The 19,167-nt window shown below is 38.2% G+C and overlaps 1 protein-coding gene across 7 annotated transcripts; it reads left to right on the top strand.

Moving 5' to 3' along the window:
- The first annotated feature begins 862 nt into the window (after positions 1 to 862).
- On the top strand, positions 863 to 18,341 carry EPGN (epithelial mitogen). 7 transcript variants are annotated; one of them, XM_051819705.2, is made up of 5 exons: positions 863 to 1,274; positions 1,770 to 1,859; positions 4,536 to 4,656; positions 4,977 to 5,125; positions 5,309 to 5,441. In XM_051819705.2, the coding sequence occupies exons 1-4, from the start codon at positions 1,148 to 1,150 to the stop codon at positions 5,101 to 5,103; spliced, it is 465 nt and encodes a 154-aa protein (XP_051675665.1). In that variant the 5' UTR covers positions 863 to 1,147; the 3' UTR covers positions 5,104 to 5,125; positions 5,309 to 5,441. The 7 variants fall into 7 exon arrangements, with proteins under 7 accessions (XP_051675665.1, XP_069904126.1, XP_051675664.1 ...); XM_051819704.2 differs by lacking the exon at positions 4,977 to 5,125 and adding an exon at positions 18,209 to 18,341 and having other exon boundaries at positions 908 to 1,274; positions 5,309 to 5,461; XM_008267749.4 differs by lacking the exon at positions 4,977 to 5,125 and adding an exon at positions 7,391 to 8,520 and having other exon boundaries at positions 915 to 1,274; positions 5,309 to 5,461.
- Positions 18,342 to 19,167: the final 826 nt, after the last annotated feature.

Here is a 19,167-nt window from a genome sequence, read left to right as displayed (position 1 = left end):
GAAAATGATGACTCCATGGTAAGTGATTGCCCAAGTTATAATGAGTTCAGCAAGCTCATTCTTGTGTAGTATCTTTAAAGCCAAATTCCTATTTGAATACTGAAAGGGATCCTTTCTGATAAATCTAATTTGCTGGGTGGACATGATGAAAATGATAACCTATCTTGACGTGAGCAGGTTTTCAAGGTACAGAAAATATGAGCAGTTGAAATCCCAGATAGAACGACACAACACCTTGGCAAAATGTATTTATCAATTATTTATACTGATTTGGAACAAGTGAAAGTTTATAGGAAGCCCCTATATTCAGAAAATGTAACAGCAGTAGTTACATAATTTGGCTTTTAAAATGCAATTTAGTAATCCTTACTAGATTCACATTTAGAAAAATTTGAATATTGGATTAAGTTTAAAACTTTTTTTCATTAGATGGACCCAAACTCAGTGTCATCATAATTTTATGTTAATGGAGAATTTTAATATTACCATTATTAATATATTATTAATACAAATACAATTTTTGGTACTTTGTATTGGTCCTCTCTAACCTAATCATTGTTCTTGGAAATGAGTGGCCCATTCCACTTACTCAAAAAAAAAAAAAAAAAAAATTAAATGGCAGAATGACGCAAGCATTAATGTCACACTATTAAAAGGACGTTTATTTACAGAACTTGTAGTAAAACTAGTAGAAACTAAAATGGGATGTTAAACCTGTTTTTCACAAATTTACAGCAATCAAATTACAGAATATCTCAATTTGCAATGGAACTCATGGTCTACATTGAAAGCTGATGTAACTATAGTTTCAACTATGTCTGATGTTAATAGGTTGGGCTGCTTCCTCATTTGCAAATATCTTCTTTGGAATCCTTTGTAGGTTCCTAGCATAGCTGATGTCCTTCTGTTCATACCAGGGGAGGCTTTGTGAATTCACATTTGTTTTTTGTTGTTTTAAGTACTTTTGTATGCACGATTATGCCCACAGGTAACAGGAAACCAGTGTTTCAGAAGAAAACCTGATCACATGGCAAGATAACACAGCTATCCCAAACAAGTGTGAGTGCCTGAAGGCTCTCTGCCGCTGCCAGGAGTACATATTTTTTTGATTGGTAAGAACTGGGAGATGACGCTTCATGAAATATAAATGCAAGAAAGACTCAGGGAGCTCAATAAAAACCTTCCACCCATCAGCCTAGGAGGAGAAGAGCCACGTAAGCAACTACAGAAAATGGCTTGGGGAGTCCCGACAGCAGTCTACCTTTTATTCAATGGTAGGTAATTGCCTTTTGTTTTGTTAACTTTGTTTCAGTGTAAAATGTAAGTAGCATTTATTTTCTGTGAATTAGAGAGGTGATGTTTAACAGTTGTTCATGACAAAGATCAGAGTGAGGAATCTGGATTTATTTATTTTCTTACAGAATATATCTTCCTTCTTCAAATAAAGTTTTATACTTTTTGATGAGGTATCCAAAGTACTTGCTTTATATAACCAAAAAACACTTGATACATTTAATTACTACACTGATTGAAGTATTATATGACTATATTAAATTTATCTTAATAAAATGAAGGTTTTTCTGTATTCCTTAATTATAATACATTCAAGAGAATAAAAGAGAAACAGGAAATGACTCTACTCAGGTCATGGATTTTAAATGTAATAAAATAAAAACAAATGAGAAGCAGGACTAAAGAGAATAACTTAAGCTCCATTGCTTGCACACAGAAGACTCACCTGTTAAAGATGCTTTTCCCTCTTAATACAGCAATGGCAGCCTTGGCTAAAGAGGCAGTCGTGACTGTAACGCCTCCAATCACAGCCCAGCAAAGTAACTGGACAGTTAACAAAACAGCAGGTATTTGCTCCCCCTTTTTGTATTTCAAGTAACTTTTCTTTAACTTTTGAGAGAAATTCAGTTTATGATAAAAGTAACATCAGGCATTTTAAACTACACATTTCATTATGAATTGGCTCTTTCAGCAAAATACTGTTAAACTTCTGTTTTGGGAGGCATCTGTTTTTTGTTTGGTATATGCTCTATTTCCTATCCGTGTGTACCCCTTTTCACTGTGGACAGTGAGAATATATTTTCTCTTTCATTTTACTATTCTCATGACAAAGGCTTCTGACTGTGGTTGAAAGTCAGTACTTTTTTCAAATGAGTTTGAACTGCTAGAGGGGAACTTGGAAAGCTTATTATCTATGAAGATGTGTGACTGAGTGGGTAAGATTTCCAGGCAAAAATCTAAGAGTCAGGCAAGTGAAGGATTCAGTCAACTATTTTATTTCTGAATATGAAAGATAGTAATATTTAGATAGTTCTAATTTCACCATCAATTTTAAATTTTCTTTTTTATTTGTTTCTTTTTTTTAATTTATTTTATTATTTGAAAGTCAAAGTTGCAGAGAGAAAGAGGGAGATCAGGAGTGAGAGATCTTCCATCTGCCTGTTCACTCCCCAAATGACCACAACAGCTGGAGCAGGGCTGGTCCAAAGCCAGAAGCCAGGAGCTTCTTCCAGGTCTCCCACATGGATGCAGGGGCCCAAGCACTTGGACCATCTTCTGCTGCTTTCCCAAGCACATTAGCAGGGAGCTGGATTGGAAGTGGAGCAGCCGAGATTTGAACTGGCATCCATATGGGGTGCTGGCACTCACTGCAGACAGTGGCTTAACATGCTATGTCACAACTAAGGCCCCTAAATTTTCAATAGTTAACAAAATATTTTAACATTTGATTTTTTTTTTGAATATCAATTTGTAAGACAAAAGCAATGTGTCAACTTCTTTCTGTCTTCTGAATCCAAGAGGAAACTTCTTTAGTAGAATACAATGATATTGTAGCAAATAAGTACATTTACTCTCAGAGGCTGACTGTGCAATATGCCTAGCACTAGCACACTCACTTCTCTTCCCTGATGGTGAATCAGAGGTAACTTCTCCATGTTACAGCTAATAGAAAATAAAAAGGATTGAGCACCTCATTTCTATAGTTTTCCTTTGCTTTCTTGATGAAAGACTTTAGTTTTTCCTTCTTCTTTTTATTTAACTTATGTATCCATATCCAGTATTTTTAAAAATGTTCATAAAGTTTATTAATATTCTTCTCCCTAGAGGAAATATATGTCTGTCTAGTATGGATCTCTTTGGAAACGGTTTCTTTCTATTCTCACATTTTCTAACAAATCTTGGTTCAGGCTTGGTTAATTGAACTTGTTCAGTCTTGAAGAAAGGATAGCCTAGCACAGTTATAATAGGAAATTCTCACTGCCCTGGAATTATTAAAATGATAAATTATACTCACCACATCTCATTCAACAACATGAATGCAAATTTTAAGATACCACAATGTGTTTTCAGCTAAAATGAAATGACACAAGGTAATATCTTGTTGGCACCTTAGTACCCAAAGATGTAACATTTGCAGTATAAGAAAGAAAGCTTTTTAGGTTTCTTCTACCTACAAGCAGAGAAGTAGATTTTTCTCAGTCTCCTTAGCAAGGCATGATATGGTATAGCACAACTCACAATGAGAATCTATGCTTATTTGTAATAAAGACAAAGCAAAATGCCACTAATTCTGCTGGAGGAAAAACTTGAAACTCAGTAATTAAAGTTTACTAAAAGGAATCAAGTACTCACGTCTTTCTAAGTATCGCCTGTAACTTCATAAACACCAAGTATGTTACAAATGTGTTTTCAGTACATCAGAGACCAGGAATAATCATCCTGAAACATCAGTATTTCGCCAGAACACAATCTTTCATGAAGGTTTCCCCTAGGAAGTTTCTGGACACTTGATTACAAAATTTTGCTAATTTATTGTTATCACTATCATAGTGTTAGAGTTAAAAATAAAAAAAAAAGTTTCCTAATTTCAAGTTCAGCACTTTGCCCACAGAGCTTCTCAACTGAGTATGTTTTTAATTAATATTCACAGATACTGTCTTATCTGTGTTATGTCTAAACCATTGTCTCTGGATTCTTGTGAAGGTCAGAACAATCTGTCCTCTGAAGTGGGAGAAAATGCTCCCTTCTCAAATTGCTCTTGGTAGTTCACAAAAGAGTAAAAGGGAATTCTTACAGTTCTGTCCTCTGGGGAGGGATGAAAAATGTAGTTTACTTTTCCCCAAGTGTAAGTTCAAATCTTTCTATGTGCTGACTTCTCCTGGGAGGAAATGAAGAGTTTGGCTGAGATCGGCTGTATTTATTAGCACATAGTCCAGAAATATTGCTCAAATAAGCAAAGACTAAAACCAGTGCTGCCACCTTATGGCACAATTGTCTCTGGACCTTGCTATGTAGCTTCAAAAGAATGGATCAACCACCGAGCTGCCTCCACCCTCAAATTAATTAATGAGATGTCTAGATGACATTTACCCAGCTTTTGTAAATATCGCCAATCTGCCAAGGGAATCAATAGTTCCAAGGTCTAATCACCCCCAAAATATATAAGACTTCTTTCCACATATTTTAAAATTTTGTCTACACAGGACAAGTTCACCTATTGATATTGTGTCTCCTTTTCCTAGCTGACTTTAGAGAAGGACTCATGGCCTTGAAGTTCTCCCACCCTTGCCTGGAAGAGCATGATAGTTACTGCATCAATGGTGTTTGCCTATTCCACCATGAGTTAGAGAAAGTCATCTGCAGGTAATGGCAAAGAACTTTCTAAGTCCTAGAGACAGGTGAATTTATGCCTCTATCACTTCCTATGGTATGTTTCCACACTCCTTATCTAGCAAGAAAGAGGCATCATCTGACCATGACTTGCCAGACCTCTTTGGACTTGATACCTCAGGAATCTTTTTCTAAGCTGCTTAACCCTCATTACTCAAAAATAAAGTTCCAGACTGGCAGCATCTGTGCAACCTGGGAGCTTGGTAGAAATACAGAACTCCATGCTCCACCTAGTACTTCTGAACCAATCTGCATTTCTAACAGTGCGCAAAAGTAATTCCTTATCTTCACAGGATTTTTTGTACGATGAAAGGAAATGCTACAGCAAAAAACATTCAAGAATGTAAATTTCTAGAACAACTAAGAAAACATTTTTATGATCATTGGTTTACTAAGCATCTTCTCTTAAAAGAGTGGTAGAATATATCTACCAATGGGGAAGGTAGGAATGATTACTGCAAATTTCATAGCTACTTCATTGCTTTAAACAAACTTTTATTTGGCATTTGTTCTTTAAATTATTTACTTTTATTGAAATTTTTTTCACTCTTTGAAATGGTTCATTTCTTTGTATTTCTAACATTCTGGGATTTAAAATTATGCATTCTTTTCTTTTTTTAAAAAGGTGTTTCACTGGTTATACTGGAGAAAGGTGTGAACACTTGACCTTAACTTCATATGCTGTGGATTCTTATGAAAAATACATTGCAATTGGGATTGGTGTTGGATTGCTATTAAGTGGTTTTCTTGCTATTTTTTACTGCTACATAAGAAAAAGGTATGCAAAACAAACAAAATATGAAGTCATAGAGTCACAAATGTTTGTTGAGCCCCTACAATGTCCCACACATTGATATATATCTTTTTTTTAATGAAAAAAGGGCTATAAATCTAGCAAGTCCTTAAATAACTTATTTGATGGCTTTTCTCAGTCTCAGACATGTTGTAAAATTTCACATTCATTTTGCAACAAGTTAATTTACACCTACAATTTCCCTTCACCTTACCTCTGTCTGCTTCTGTCATAATTATAAAGGAGGAGGATAGTAGGTATCCAGGTACTGGGGGTTAAATATGTTCACAGTTGTGTTTTCAGAGCCCACTACCATGCTTAGCACGCAATACACACTGAGTTAAGATTATTATGTAAAAAAATCAAGAAATGAGTAGTAAATGAATGAAAGTGTGTGAAAAACATAGGCCATTTTTGTTCCCAGACATTAATTAGGGGTGTATTCAGAAGGCATTGTATACTGCTAAAAGCCCATGAAAATAAATTTCATCTACCAAGAAATATAATTTACTTACATATTCATCCTAATCTGTTGTTTTCCCACTCTACAGTAATTTTTTTTAAATACTTATTTTTTTATTTATTTGAAAGAGTTACAAAGACAGGAGGAGACACAAACACACACACACACACACGCACACTCAGAGATTCCATCTGCTGGTTCACTCCCCAAATGACTGCAATGGCTGGAGTTGGGCCAAGCTGAAACCAGGAGCCCAGAGCATCTTCCAGGTCTCTCATATGGGTGCAAGGGCCAAGGACTTGGGCCATCTCTGCTGCCTTCCCAGATGTATTAGCAGGGAGCTGGGTAGGAAGTGGAGCAGCTGGGTCTTGCTGATGTTGCAGGCTGAGGCTTGACCTGCTATACTACAATGCTGGCCTTGTAATTTTTTCTTAAATAAATGGAACTTTGGGAATTTCAAGAAGTAATGTGAGATGCATCAATAGAAATACAAAAAAAAAAAAATATTTCCCTTGCTATACTTTTCCAAGTTGTCATTTTTAAATGACCGAAACTGCCTAGGAAAAAATTAGATAAGTTTGCTTTGCTTAACTACTACATCCTGGAGGGAATCAAATCTCTATTTCATCAGTTGAAGATTTGCTTAAAAGGCAAAACATAGAAATAATACTAAAGAGGTAGAGGAGGAGATAAAGGAGGAAGGACTCTGAGCGTAATTTAGCTGTCTGAGGTCAGGCTCACTAGAAGCAGAGCCAGAGATGGGGACTACGGAGCATGTGTTGGTTGAGGGAGGGCTCTAAGATGAGAGCTGTGATGAGGTAAAGAAAGCTGGCAGAGCAGAGTAAGGAGCTAAGCAAAGAGGTGGCCTTAGCTGACATGTAGCATCAGTCCAGTTCCACAGGGAGCTCTAGAATGTGAATGGCATCAGAACATGTGCAGTCTTGTTTTTTCACACCATTTATAATCATGGGACACAGGATGCTCATGGCAGGTAGGGGGTACAGACTTGTAATCGGCCAGCAACTTTCTGGCAAGGTGTGCTGTTGCTTATGGGCTATCCTCTGCAGAAGACACTTCCATGGATCTGTTAGTGCCTACAGCCGCACTGTGGCCACCAGTGGGGAAGGGGGATGTGGGTGGAGCACAAGAGTAGTTGCTACACCAGCACATTTACATAATCCACAATGATCTACACAAAGAGCAGTCATGGAAACCAATGCTCTGTTTTAGGTGTCTAAAATTGAAATCACCTTACATCTGTTATGGAGGGAGACCACTGTAAGGAATTGTCATCAAGGCGTTTGTAAAAATCAGTGGACCCCAAACTGAAATCTTCAAATGAAATAACAAAACTTGCCAAACTGACTAGACTTGAAAATAATGGAAGTTGGGATCACAATGAAATGAGAGGATAAAATTCAACGTTGGTCTTTAAACTTTTCCATCTTTAGGGGGCCATGGAATCCAGTGACCAAGCCACAGTGATGAAAGTCAAGTTCATAGTCCTACTCAGGGTTTGCTCTTATTGTGTGGATTTTGTTCTCACTGTAGAAAGACTGAATTTCATGCCTCTGACCATGTCATATATAAGTTTTCATGGGAATAATTATCAGCAAGATAGCAAAGCTAAAGCAATGTCAAGGTTGGATTCTTCATGTACTTGCTACCTAGCTTTCTGTAGCACCTGGATGGAGCTTCTCAAGTTTACTCACTCAATGGACCTAATCTCAGATATGCTGCTTTTACAGTATCTACAAGAATGTGATGTCAACTCTGAGGATGAGATCAATATTATGGCACCTCTAGTGAACCACACATATATCTTTTATTTAAACCCTTGAAAAGAAAATGACATGTCCAAGGCAAACTCATGCCCAGCTTGTGACTGTACCATGCAATGTTTATCTGTGAAACATGGAATAAGCTAAAGAGCTTCTGAGGACTGAAAACTATCTGGATGTCAACTGCAAAGTAGGCAAAGCATCTCTATTTCTACATGGATTACAAACTCTGTGCTCCACTCATTGGTCCCCGAAGGCTTTTATTCACCACTTCCTCCCAATACCAGCAGAATTACCACCTGGAGACCATTTGTTTGGATAGAAATCCTAGAATTCTCCTAAGGAATATAAATCTCCAATTAACCCTGAAGTAGAAACTGAAGAATCGGACATAGGAATTTTTTTAAACAGCCAACAACATATGGAAACCTTCCTTATCATTTCTGAATACTTGGTAACAGATTTGCACATAGAGAGAAATAATGGATCAATGATAGAAATAAGTATCATGGTCCTTCTCTCTTTTATTATATTTTTCCTACGTAGTTTGAAGAGTCTTCTGCAGGTCCCTTAATTTCTTTGAGGTTTTGTTTCATTTTCTTACAAAGCCTTTGTAGCTCTAAAATTTTAGTCAGAGAAGAAAAAGATTTCATATCTGCAACTGAGGTTATCCTCCCCACCTTTAACCCCCAAATATACCACTGAATATTGTCTTAGATGTGTATTTTAGTGTTGGATTTGTACAAAATAATTTATTTTTAAAGTAAGTACGAAATAAAATTAAAGAATAATAATTGCTACCATGTTTCTTTTTTATATGCTATCTAAAACTTATGGACTTTTATTATAAATACATGACCAAAGCGATTTTTCATTCATAGAGGATCAAATTTGAGTATTCTTAGAAGAAGTCTAGTCAACAACAAGCCATTCATTACTTAGTTATAAATATTCATTCACTCCTAAACAAAACTTTACAGTCTGCTTTCCTTTGAGGAGAAGGTACTTCACCTGCTTTGTTTTTCCTACGGAAGGAATTTCATGCAGATGACTTGCAAATCAGCACTTTCTGCCTGTCCTCACACAGTGTGCAAAGGTTACATCATACCCAGGAGTCAGGAGGGAAGGTTCCTTCCAGTGACTCCAAGGACCGCACCTAGAAAGCTATGATCTTTCTGAGGATTTCAAAAAGATGTAAAACAGCTGGGGAGAGTCCAGGAAGCACCAACATAGGACTGCCTTTAATTAATTAAGGTCTGCCTCCCAATGAAAGAGGAATTAATGCTAGACTGTGGAAAGGTAATAACCTAAAGCTTATAAAATATTTACTGTCTATAAATACTTGTCCAATTGTAAACACAATATAGTTGAAATCAGAACAACATCAGATGAAGAATTAAAATTCCCACGTTGCTACAACAAAATGTTAACCCAAATGAATATCAATGGAGATTCAGATTTTTTCACCTGTGGAACAATATTATTCACAATATAAAATCCACTCAATGAGACTTGTATAGAAATTTAAGAATATGATATACAGTGCACTTATATAGTCTGCTATACAAAATCATGCTGGAGTTTGCAGGAAGGAATTTCTGGTAAGTGAGAGAATTAATAAATGCCCGATGATCTGGCTGTTGTTTCAGCTCTTTCATTTCATCTATGCAAAAAGACCCTGTAAGTCCCTACCAGTGAAGACCCTGCATCAGAGCCACACTTTCCATCTATCACTCAATGGATTGTTCAGACAGGTGGATTTTTTAGAAATGATGCATGTTTCTGGCATCTTAAGTAAATCAAACTGGCCACCACATGGCTCATCAATTTCTTTCATACTCCATTGTCTCTCCTCCCTTTTTCTAGCCTTCAATTCTTTGAGAACACAATCTATTCTTAAGTTATCAATATTCATGAGTTCTTCATTGTTTTGCATTTTAGAGACAGATGTGAGGCCAAACACTGTAGTATCAGCCATACCCCAGACAGTAAATTTACAAAAATAGAATTACAATTGCTTGTCATTGTCTCTTCTTTCCCCAAATTAATGTTTTTATATAATCTTCTTTTCATAAGATTTAAAGAGGATGAAATTGTAACATAGTTCATCTATTAGTGTTTTCTCGCACAATACAGATCTAATCCTTTAATTCCGACATGTCATTTTGGTGACGTCAATAAGATTTCCATTCATTATATTTAATTGAAAAAACATCTTAAGAAAATAACAAGACAAGCATCAGCCACTTAAGCTTTTGATGTTGAACACAGGACAATCCATCTATGCAGAATACTATGAGTAAGCCACCCAAGTTCTCCGCATTAAAAAATGTAACATGCTTCCTGTGGGATGATGTAAATATTGATATCCCGCAACCCACACTCATGGGGAGGGTTACCAGAATCTCTCTATTGCAAAACACCACTCCTTATGACTTACATCATGACTGCATGACATCAGTATATGAGCATCTGCCAAGATGACCTGGAAGTGTTGAAATTTAACTTGTCACAGTCTGGCACTGCTAATCCGGGTGAGTCCACATTTCTGTCTAAACCTTTGGCACAGATCTATGCAGTAGCATACTCAGAAGCATATCTTCCCAATTCTGCATGAAATTTCTGTTAATTAGTTAAGCAATGACTGCCCAGCTCAGAGTGCAGGAACCAAGACATTTATTTTCCTAAGAATTACACGGCAAGATTCCTTGAGAATATCCATGTAAATAAATGTGTCCTGTCAATATATTTCACTCCCCTGCCCAAAACATGATTCTTGAATGTGGGCAATACTTGCAGCTTCCAAGGAAACAATATTAAGTTTCTTAACAAACCAAGTAGAAGTACTAATGTAATAGGACTACCATACCCACAATATTTCAAGCATTAATCTCATTATTAATCCACACCTGTGTAATTGAGGCTTAGAGAAGGCAATCCACTTGTTTAAGGTCACATAGCTTTTAAGTGACAGAGTTGGAACCTAAATCTGTTGCCAAAGCCCCTCATCTAAATTCTTGATGATGCTGCTTCCCAATATTTTATGGCAAATGTTAATGTGGGGAATTAATTTCTTGATGAACTTCAAGATAAACCCAAGTAGTTTTTACACAAATGGAAAAAAGTTCCTTTCCTTATAATATATGAAGTAACCTTTGTCATGGCCCAATGACAAAAATTTCCTGCTGTCATCTGCAGAGGATTACGATATGCATACCTGCTTTGGGGTGGAGCACAAACAGCATGGAGTGCCTGCTGACAGTGGAATGCACCACCGGGGAGAGACTGTAGACTGAATGAATCTTGGCTTGTTCCCGGGATGCAGGAGATGAGGGCAATTGGGAACACTCTCTCTCAATCTGTGGACAAAGATTCTCTGGCACAACACTACCTTCATTGATGGCAAAGGAGCGAGGCATCCAAGTAGCTTTAGTAAAATTTCATCAACCCTCCTCCCATCTCATCACCCTCAACCCTGCCTCTATCCCCACATGGACTTGGAGAAAAATAGGACCAGTGGTCCAGCTTAGCTCAAAAATGGAAACAGCATGAAAAAATCTACGCAATGTATTGGCACTCAAATGACCTGTGTTTTTGTCTAGCTATGTGATTATTAGCTTTGCTGGAGCCTTCTGGATATAATATTCTTGTCTGTTAAGTGGAAAAGTTAGACTCCAAAGATCACTGCCACATTCCCTTCCTGGCTGGAAGATGGAAGTTGAAAGCATGAAGCCTGGGACCAGTGTTATGAAGCAGAAGTTTAAGCTGCCATTTATGCCACTGGCATCCCAACTGAGCACTAGGTCAAGTCCCAGCTGTTTCACTTCCAAACCTGCTTCCTGCTAATGCATCTGGGCAAGCAGCAGATGATGGCCCACATGCTTGGGCTCTTGCTACTTATGTAGGATACCTGTATGGAGTTTCTGGCTCCTGGGTTCAGTCCAGCTCAGCCTGGAGTGTTGTGAGAATTTGGAAGAGTGAACCAGTGGATGGAAAATCAATCTCTCTCTCTCTCTCTCTCTCTCTCTCTCTCTATCAAAGAAAGAAAGAAATATTTAAAAAGAAGTTAAAGAAAGTGTGAAGACTTGAAGGCAAATCCAGCCCACAATCATATCCTTTGGCTTTCATAATGCTTGTTTTAAATCAAGTCCACCTTTAGAAACCAAGATGCTTTACTATAAAAACTTTGTTTTGTTTGAAAAATAGGACACCAATTACTAGCCTTGTTACATATCAACATCCAGCCTGCTTTTGTTTCTTCCATTACCATTTCAGGGTTCCTGCAAACTTGGTTCTTTGTGTGAATGTGAGGATCTTCCCTCAACTTTCTCTGCACCTATTCAGCAAGTTGCCCATAGAGGGCCCTGTTGTACTGCAAACCTCACAAGCCATAGCTTCTTCTCAGATCAAAGAGTTGCCCAGGAATGCACTCTTCAGGAGAACCCACACTCACCTGGAAGCGGGCAGGGTGGCACCTGATAAATCAGATACTGCCCCACCCATGCCCTTGGTCACTCTGCTACAATCTTTGCCAGATTTGTCCTCTCAGCACACAACCCTGCTTATGTTACCTCCCAGCTCACAGACTGACACCAACTCCCCATTGTTCATCCTGCTGGGTGAAACCCATGCCCCTGGGAAGCTTGGGTGGTCTGCCTTTCCTCTCTCTCTTTCCCTGCCCTGTGCATCTCATGTTCTCTGCCCCAGGAACAGAACCTACAGTTCCCATCTGAATTAGAGTCTTCACTGTTCCTCGACAGGTGTTTCCCAGCTCCGGATCCCATGTCAGTCAGCCAAGATCCCACATAAATTTTTGGACTTCTCCAATGGTTCTTAAGTTCTTCTTTGTGTAGTAAATTGTTTATGTTCTTGACTAAATTTCAACAGTGATAAAAATGATAATAGGTTCATGCCATCTACTGGGCACAGTGCTAAGCTACTTATATGCAGCTTCTCTCCTGATCCTCAGATTGCAAGCGGATGGTTAGAAGACAAATGTCTGGCACTACCTTAATCAAGTTTCTTTACTTTTCTAATTTCTGTCATTTGAAGAAAAGGGATATTTATCTCCCTCAATGAATGTCAGTTTTTTTTTTTATTATAGCTCTCTCACATTTTATATCAGGACTCTGAAATTTAGAAAGGGTAAGTAACTTGCTAGTGATAAGCCTCCTGATAAGTGGTGGCACCTGGACTTGACCAAAAGGTTGTCCGGATCCAAGGTCCCATGGTCTTATTAGCGAAACATGTGTGCTGTTCTCACTCAAGCTGCTATAGTCAGCACAGTTCAGCCATTGCTGAACATGGCCAGTGTTGTTTGAAGTGGAATCTGCATTCCTGGAGAGCTAAGTTTTGGATTCAAACTGTCTATAAGAAGCTAGGATTGAGAAAACAAATTATTCAACTTCTCTAAATGGCACTTACTGCTGTTATAAGTGTAATGGGGGAAATACATCTATATTGTCATTTTAGGATCAAGTTAAACAAGATACTTAATGTATGTGAAATATCTAGAATATGGTACACATTCTATGAGTATTACTTACAATATTTAAACAGTTGAAACTTTTATTGAAAGTCTTAGTGACACTTAGTAAACCAAATTTTATTATAAAGTGTCACATATATTCCTAAAAATCACCCTCTGCAAAATGAAGCAAAAAAGTCTCACAGGGCTTAGCTGAAAACTGGAGTTAGGAGAGCAACACTAAAAACTTCATCAATGGGGCTGACGCTGTGGCATCGTAGGCTAAGCCTCGCCTCTGCCTGTGGCACCGGCATCCCACATGGGTGCCAGTCCATATCCCAGCTGCCCCTCTTTCCATTCAGCTCTCTGCTAATATAGTAGGCCTGGGAAAGCAGTGGAAGATGACTCAAGTGCTTGGGTCCTGCACCCACATGTGAGACCAGAAAGAAGCTCCTGGCTTCTGATTGGCCCAGCCCTGGCTGTTGCGGCTAGTTGGGAAGTGAACCAGCAGATGGAAGACCTTTCTTTTTGCCTCTCCCTCTCTCTGTCTATAACTACCTCTCAGGTAAATAAATAAAATCTTTTAAAACAAGTCATCAATAACATTTCACAAAGGAGCAGAATGAAACATAATAGAAATGGAAATACTGATTCACACATTTTAGGTGGCTAGGATGTTCCCAACTAGTACAACATATATGACATTTCATCTTGAAGACCTTTGGTTGCTTGTGGAAGTGGAGTTGACAGGGTTGTAAGTTTATATGAGTTTTCGTGAAGTAATGGAGGAAGGGTTATTGAAATTCAATGGGAAGTTGTAACTGCAGATGGGGATGAGTGTGGCTAATAAAACAAATGTGAGCTGAGGTAGCAGGTGAATGTTGTGTGTGTGTGTGTGTGTGTGCATTTAGTGTATTCCAGTGCCATCCTGCTCCAGTGGTTTTCCACATTATTCTAGGATTTTCTCAGGTGAAATCAATCATACAATTCAACTAAAAAAATCCCACTATGTACAAATTTTTCCATTATGTTGAAATAAACTCAGATTTCAAGAGCATATATTAAAACAGAACTGAGTGGACCTTCCAGTAATTACAACCACTGCGTCTCAATCTGAGGCTGACCTGTAATTATTAAGCATATGAAATATTCAGATTACATTGAGCATTCAGGGACTTGAGTCCATTTCTCCACCTAAGTTTCAACAAGACTTCCTGTGGATTCAAGTTCTTATTAACATATTATCTGTTCTTTGCTTTGCCAAGCTATACATGAATAGAAACCCTCATGAAAGTATAAAGTACTAAAAAAAGTTCAAGGAAAATGGAATTAAAAGGTGTTTATTTGTCTGCAGAAAAATGTTCAAATCCTTGCGTAATTTTTTCATAATATACTTTGTTCATGAAATTTTCAAGACCCTTTGTATTTTTCTCCTTAAAGAAACTAACACTCCAGGATACTCTTTATCCTAATATAATCAATTCATTGTACTAATGTGAAGAGTTCCAAATTTTTTCCCTTTAATGATTTATTCCCCTCCTCTCTTTTTTAATCTTAATTTATTTGTTTTTATCTACATGTAAGGCAGAAAAGGGAGTTGGAAAGAGAGAGTCAGAGAGCTCTTCCCTCAACTGACTCACTCCCCAAATGGCTACAAAAGCCAGGCTGAGCCAGGCCAAAGTCAGAAGCTAGGGATTCCATTCAGGTCTCCTATGTATGTGACAGGAGCCCAAGCACTTGGGACATCATCTGCCATCTTGAAGAGATGCATTATCAGGGAGCTGGAATCAGAAGGGGAACAGTCGGGATGCAAACCTCCCATATGTGATGTGGGTCCTCAAGCCATGGCTTAACTTACTTCTTCACAACACACTCCCTCCCCTCTTTTTTTTTTTTTAATATTCTGAGCAAACTGGTACTTTCACTCAGAAGTGTTTTAATGATGCAGAAGGATAAAAGTTAGCTTTCTTCAATAATCTATGAGCCCATACATTAACCCAAGCTGGAGCCCTTCCAGTAGTAGAATGTGCTTACAAATTAATGAAACATTTAATAGAAAGAAGGAGCCATTAGACAAAAAGAAATCCTTGAGAAATGAGGGAGTCAAAATTGGTATTTATCAGGGTCCCTAACCTGAGGTCACCTCCTGTTACTGTCAGCAGCAGATCTCTCTGGGTTAGTGAGCTGCATTGATAGGTGCATCTGCACACTTGTCCTTTGGATGGACTGTGGTCCTTTTGCTTAGGGACTGAGAGACACTTACAAATGAACACATCTGCAGATGCTTCTCAAACTTTACCAAACTGGAATGTCCTCCAGTGGGTTTGTTTGCATGGCTTGGGGATTACATGACATGGTGTAAAAACTGGGAGTGTTTTAGCTTGTTTCCCTCCCTCCCCCCCATATTGAGGCCCATTCCAAAAAGCATCTCGATTGTACCTTATGGCCTATGCTACTCCACCTTCCCAGACCCTGTCTTGGGCGCATTTACCTCGTAATCCCAGGTGAATTCAGAGTCCTCCATCCCAATGCTAGCTCCTGCCATTCATTGAGAGAGGCAGGCATTCCATGGAAACTAGATGAATGAAAATGTACCTTGGGGTCTTTATTGGCCCTCTTTGGGGGAGAGGCAGTCTCTCTGTTGGACTATGCTGCTACATTAGCAGAAAGAAGCCACAGATTTTCACCAGAGCTGCCCCAGGACAAGAGACTGCCTGGCAAAGGAACTATCGCAGAGAGAAGCAGTGTGAAGCATGGGAGAAAATCAGATTCCTGATGACATTGTTGGACCCTCTGGTTCCAGACATGTTTTGGAGTCCCACCTCTGCTCTTGGACTTTCAAAACTTAGCCAACATATTTTATTGCTAACGTAAACACTGACAATCTTCTTAGACTATCACATTTACTAAAGATTGGAGCACAAAGTTCTGAACCTTCATAGGATATATATATATATATATATATATATCCTTTTTCATTTAGACTTTTCCATATAGACTCAAGTCATTTTTTTAAAAACCAAAATTCAAAGGCTAAAATATTTTCACATGCAATGAGAGACAGAAAAATAGGCCACCTTTACTATTTCAGCCTGAGACAATCTAGATAGTAGCATTGCAGTTAATAATCTCTGGCCATACTGTGAAATATGCTACTTATTTACTTACTTAATTTGATTTCCAAGGCAGAGAGAGAGAGAGAGAAAGGTAGATCTCCCGTCCACCAATTCACTCCTGAAATGCCAATGACAGTCTGAGCTGGGCCAGGCTAAAACCGGAAGCTGGGGAACTCAAATGGAGTCTCCCATATGGATGTCAGAGAGTCAACTACTTGACCCATCACCTGCTGCCTTCCAGCATGGGCATTAACAGGAAGCTAGGATCTGGACCCCAACCTAAGTACTCCAGCACTGGATGTGGGTGCAAATCGACATCGGATCAAATGCTTGCCCCCACACAAAATTTATGATGGGACAAGTTATATCAAAGTCATAATGATGATATTCTAATAGTTAGATTACTTGATTTACAAATTCTAATAATTTAAGTATTTCTTACCTAATTCATGAAAAAACCATAGGCAATCTCATCAGATATATTTGGACTACTTTATAATAAAAATCCCTTAATGATCCTAGAACTTTAAGTTCATTTGCATTTCAACTACCTCTGCATTTCCATTTCTCTTTGAAAAACTACCCATATTCTTGGTCTTTTCTAAAATAAATTCTGTGGATCTAGTCTGTGAATTTCAAATTGTGGGGTGATAGATTTTACTTCTACCTGCCTTTGTTATGTATAGTTTGGGTGAAACTGAATTGTTACCCTCAGTTGTTCTTCATAAATGCACATGTTGAAGTACTCAAAGGAAGGACAAACTTCTACATAAATCTGAGTGCTCTGAACACTCCTCTCGGTGTACCAGTGTCTGTGCCCTTTCTGCCAGTCTCTGTGCCAATGGTTCTCAAAGTTCAGTGTGCACAAGAGTCATGTGCAGGTAGAGTTTATTAAAGTGCACAATGCTTCATGCTGAGCCCCAAAACAAATGAAGGAAATCAGACTTCCAGGAGATAATGCCTAGGAATCTGTATTTCTAATAATACTGTACATCCTCCCTACTCCAGTTAGTCAGAGGAACACAGTGCTGGAGAACTTTGATGGTAGAAATGAAAGGCAATCAAAATAAGCATTTTCTCTGAAGGGGAATATTGCTTTTAACCATGCTGTTTAATGTTTTCAAAGGATGGGAAAAATATTGAAAATATTTTGCACCAGAGAATTTCTAACAGATTGCTTTTAAAATATCTTATTCAAAATATGTGGATAGAATGTTGATATAAAATTTAGTCAGGAGAAGTTTTTTGGTTTCAATTCTATGTGAGTACATTTGTTCTGGCTTGTTGAGTAGCAACATGAATAAAACAGGAAGCACCAAATTTATTGCAGCTGAAATGTGTCATGGCTCTTCCTGTATGTCATCCATGTAGAGTTCTTCATATGCTAATTCTTACTAATAGGAGATTGCCCAGCACAGATAATAGTGTGATTAAAGTCATTCTCACCAACAAAAGTGGGGGACAGAAAGTGCCCTATTATGATATTCTGGAAATGTTCTAAAATGTCCTTGATGCCAAGCCCTGCTGTGCTGGCACTGGTAATGTTTTATACTTTCTTTTTTCCCAGCATGTCCATTTTGGCTGGTTGCCTTTCAATTGCTTATGATGTGATTCAAACAGGACCTTTTCAAAAGTACAGATGGCTATTTAAGTACTAGTTTTATAGAAAACTTGGAAATACAAAGTGAGACAGTATCAACTTCAGCACTTCAACAATACCATTTCAGTGATTATGCTCATTTGACTACAACTCTTTCACAATAAATCTACCCATCACAGATTTGCTATGCCTCTTACTTGTCACACCAACAGAATCCAGTGCCAATGTTGGAGGTTAAAACTTGATTTTGTAAAGGTATTTTCTGTGGTCTCTGACATCATCATAGTTATAACATTTTCCCGCAGACATTTTTAGCCTGAAGAACTATTTTGGTGTCAGAGATTGCTACTGCATGACTGAACTCAGATGAAAGAAATGGAAATTTCCATGTGTCAAGAGGAGAGGACAACTTCAGGGTCGTGGAGAAGCTGATGCCATAATGTGGAGAAAGTGATGGTGAGTGGAGTCTGTTTCATTCACATGCCTTATGGCATAGAATTTGAAGATCTGTTTGGAAGAAGTTTGGAGCCCTGAGTCTGCTCTACTAATGGACAAGGGGCTGGAAAATCAGCTGAGTGAAATAAGCCAATCCCAAAGGGACAAATACTACTTGTTCTCCTTGATAGGTGACAACTAAGTGAGCACCAAAAAGGAAACCTGTTAAAGTGAAATGAACACTATGAGAAACGGTGACTTGATCAGCCCTCACCCTGACTGTTGATGAGCAACTTGATATGTTATCCCTCTTAGTATTTTTTGTTTGTTTGTTCTACTTATACTTTTGGTTGAATACTGTAATCAATGCACAATTCTTCTTAAGTGCTGAAAGTTAACTGAAAAGTGATCGCTGTTAAATATAAGAGTGGGAATAAGAGAGGGAAGAGATGTGCAATTCGGGACATGCTCAAGCTGACTTACCTCAAACGGTAGAGTTAGAAACATACCAGGGGATTCCAATTCAATCCCATCAAGGTGGCATGTACCAATGCCATCTCACTAGTCCCAGTGATCAATTTCTGTTCACAATTGATTATAATGATAGGACTAAGAACCAAAGGGATCACATAAACAAGAATAGTGTCTGCAAATACTAGCTGATAGAATCAAAAAGGGAGAGAACAATCCAACATGGGAAGTGAGATACACAGCAGACCCATAGAATGGCAAATGTCCTAAACAGCACTCTGACCTCAGAATCAGCCCTTAAGGCATGCGGATCCAGCCGAAATGCCCATGAGAGTATTTCAGGCATGGAAAGCCAAGA

The sequence above is a fragment of the Oryctolagus cuniculus genome, chromosome 8, assembly GCF_964237555.1.
Source record: "Oryctolagus cuniculus chromosome 8, mOryCun1.1, whole genome shotgun sequence".
Lineage (NCBI taxonomy): Eukaryota > Metazoa > Chordata > Mammalia > Lagomorpha > Leporidae > Oryctolagus > Oryctolagus cuniculus.
The sequence above is the reverse complement of the archived record's forward strand: the minus strand, read 5'-3'. Positions and strand labels throughout refer to the sequence as shown.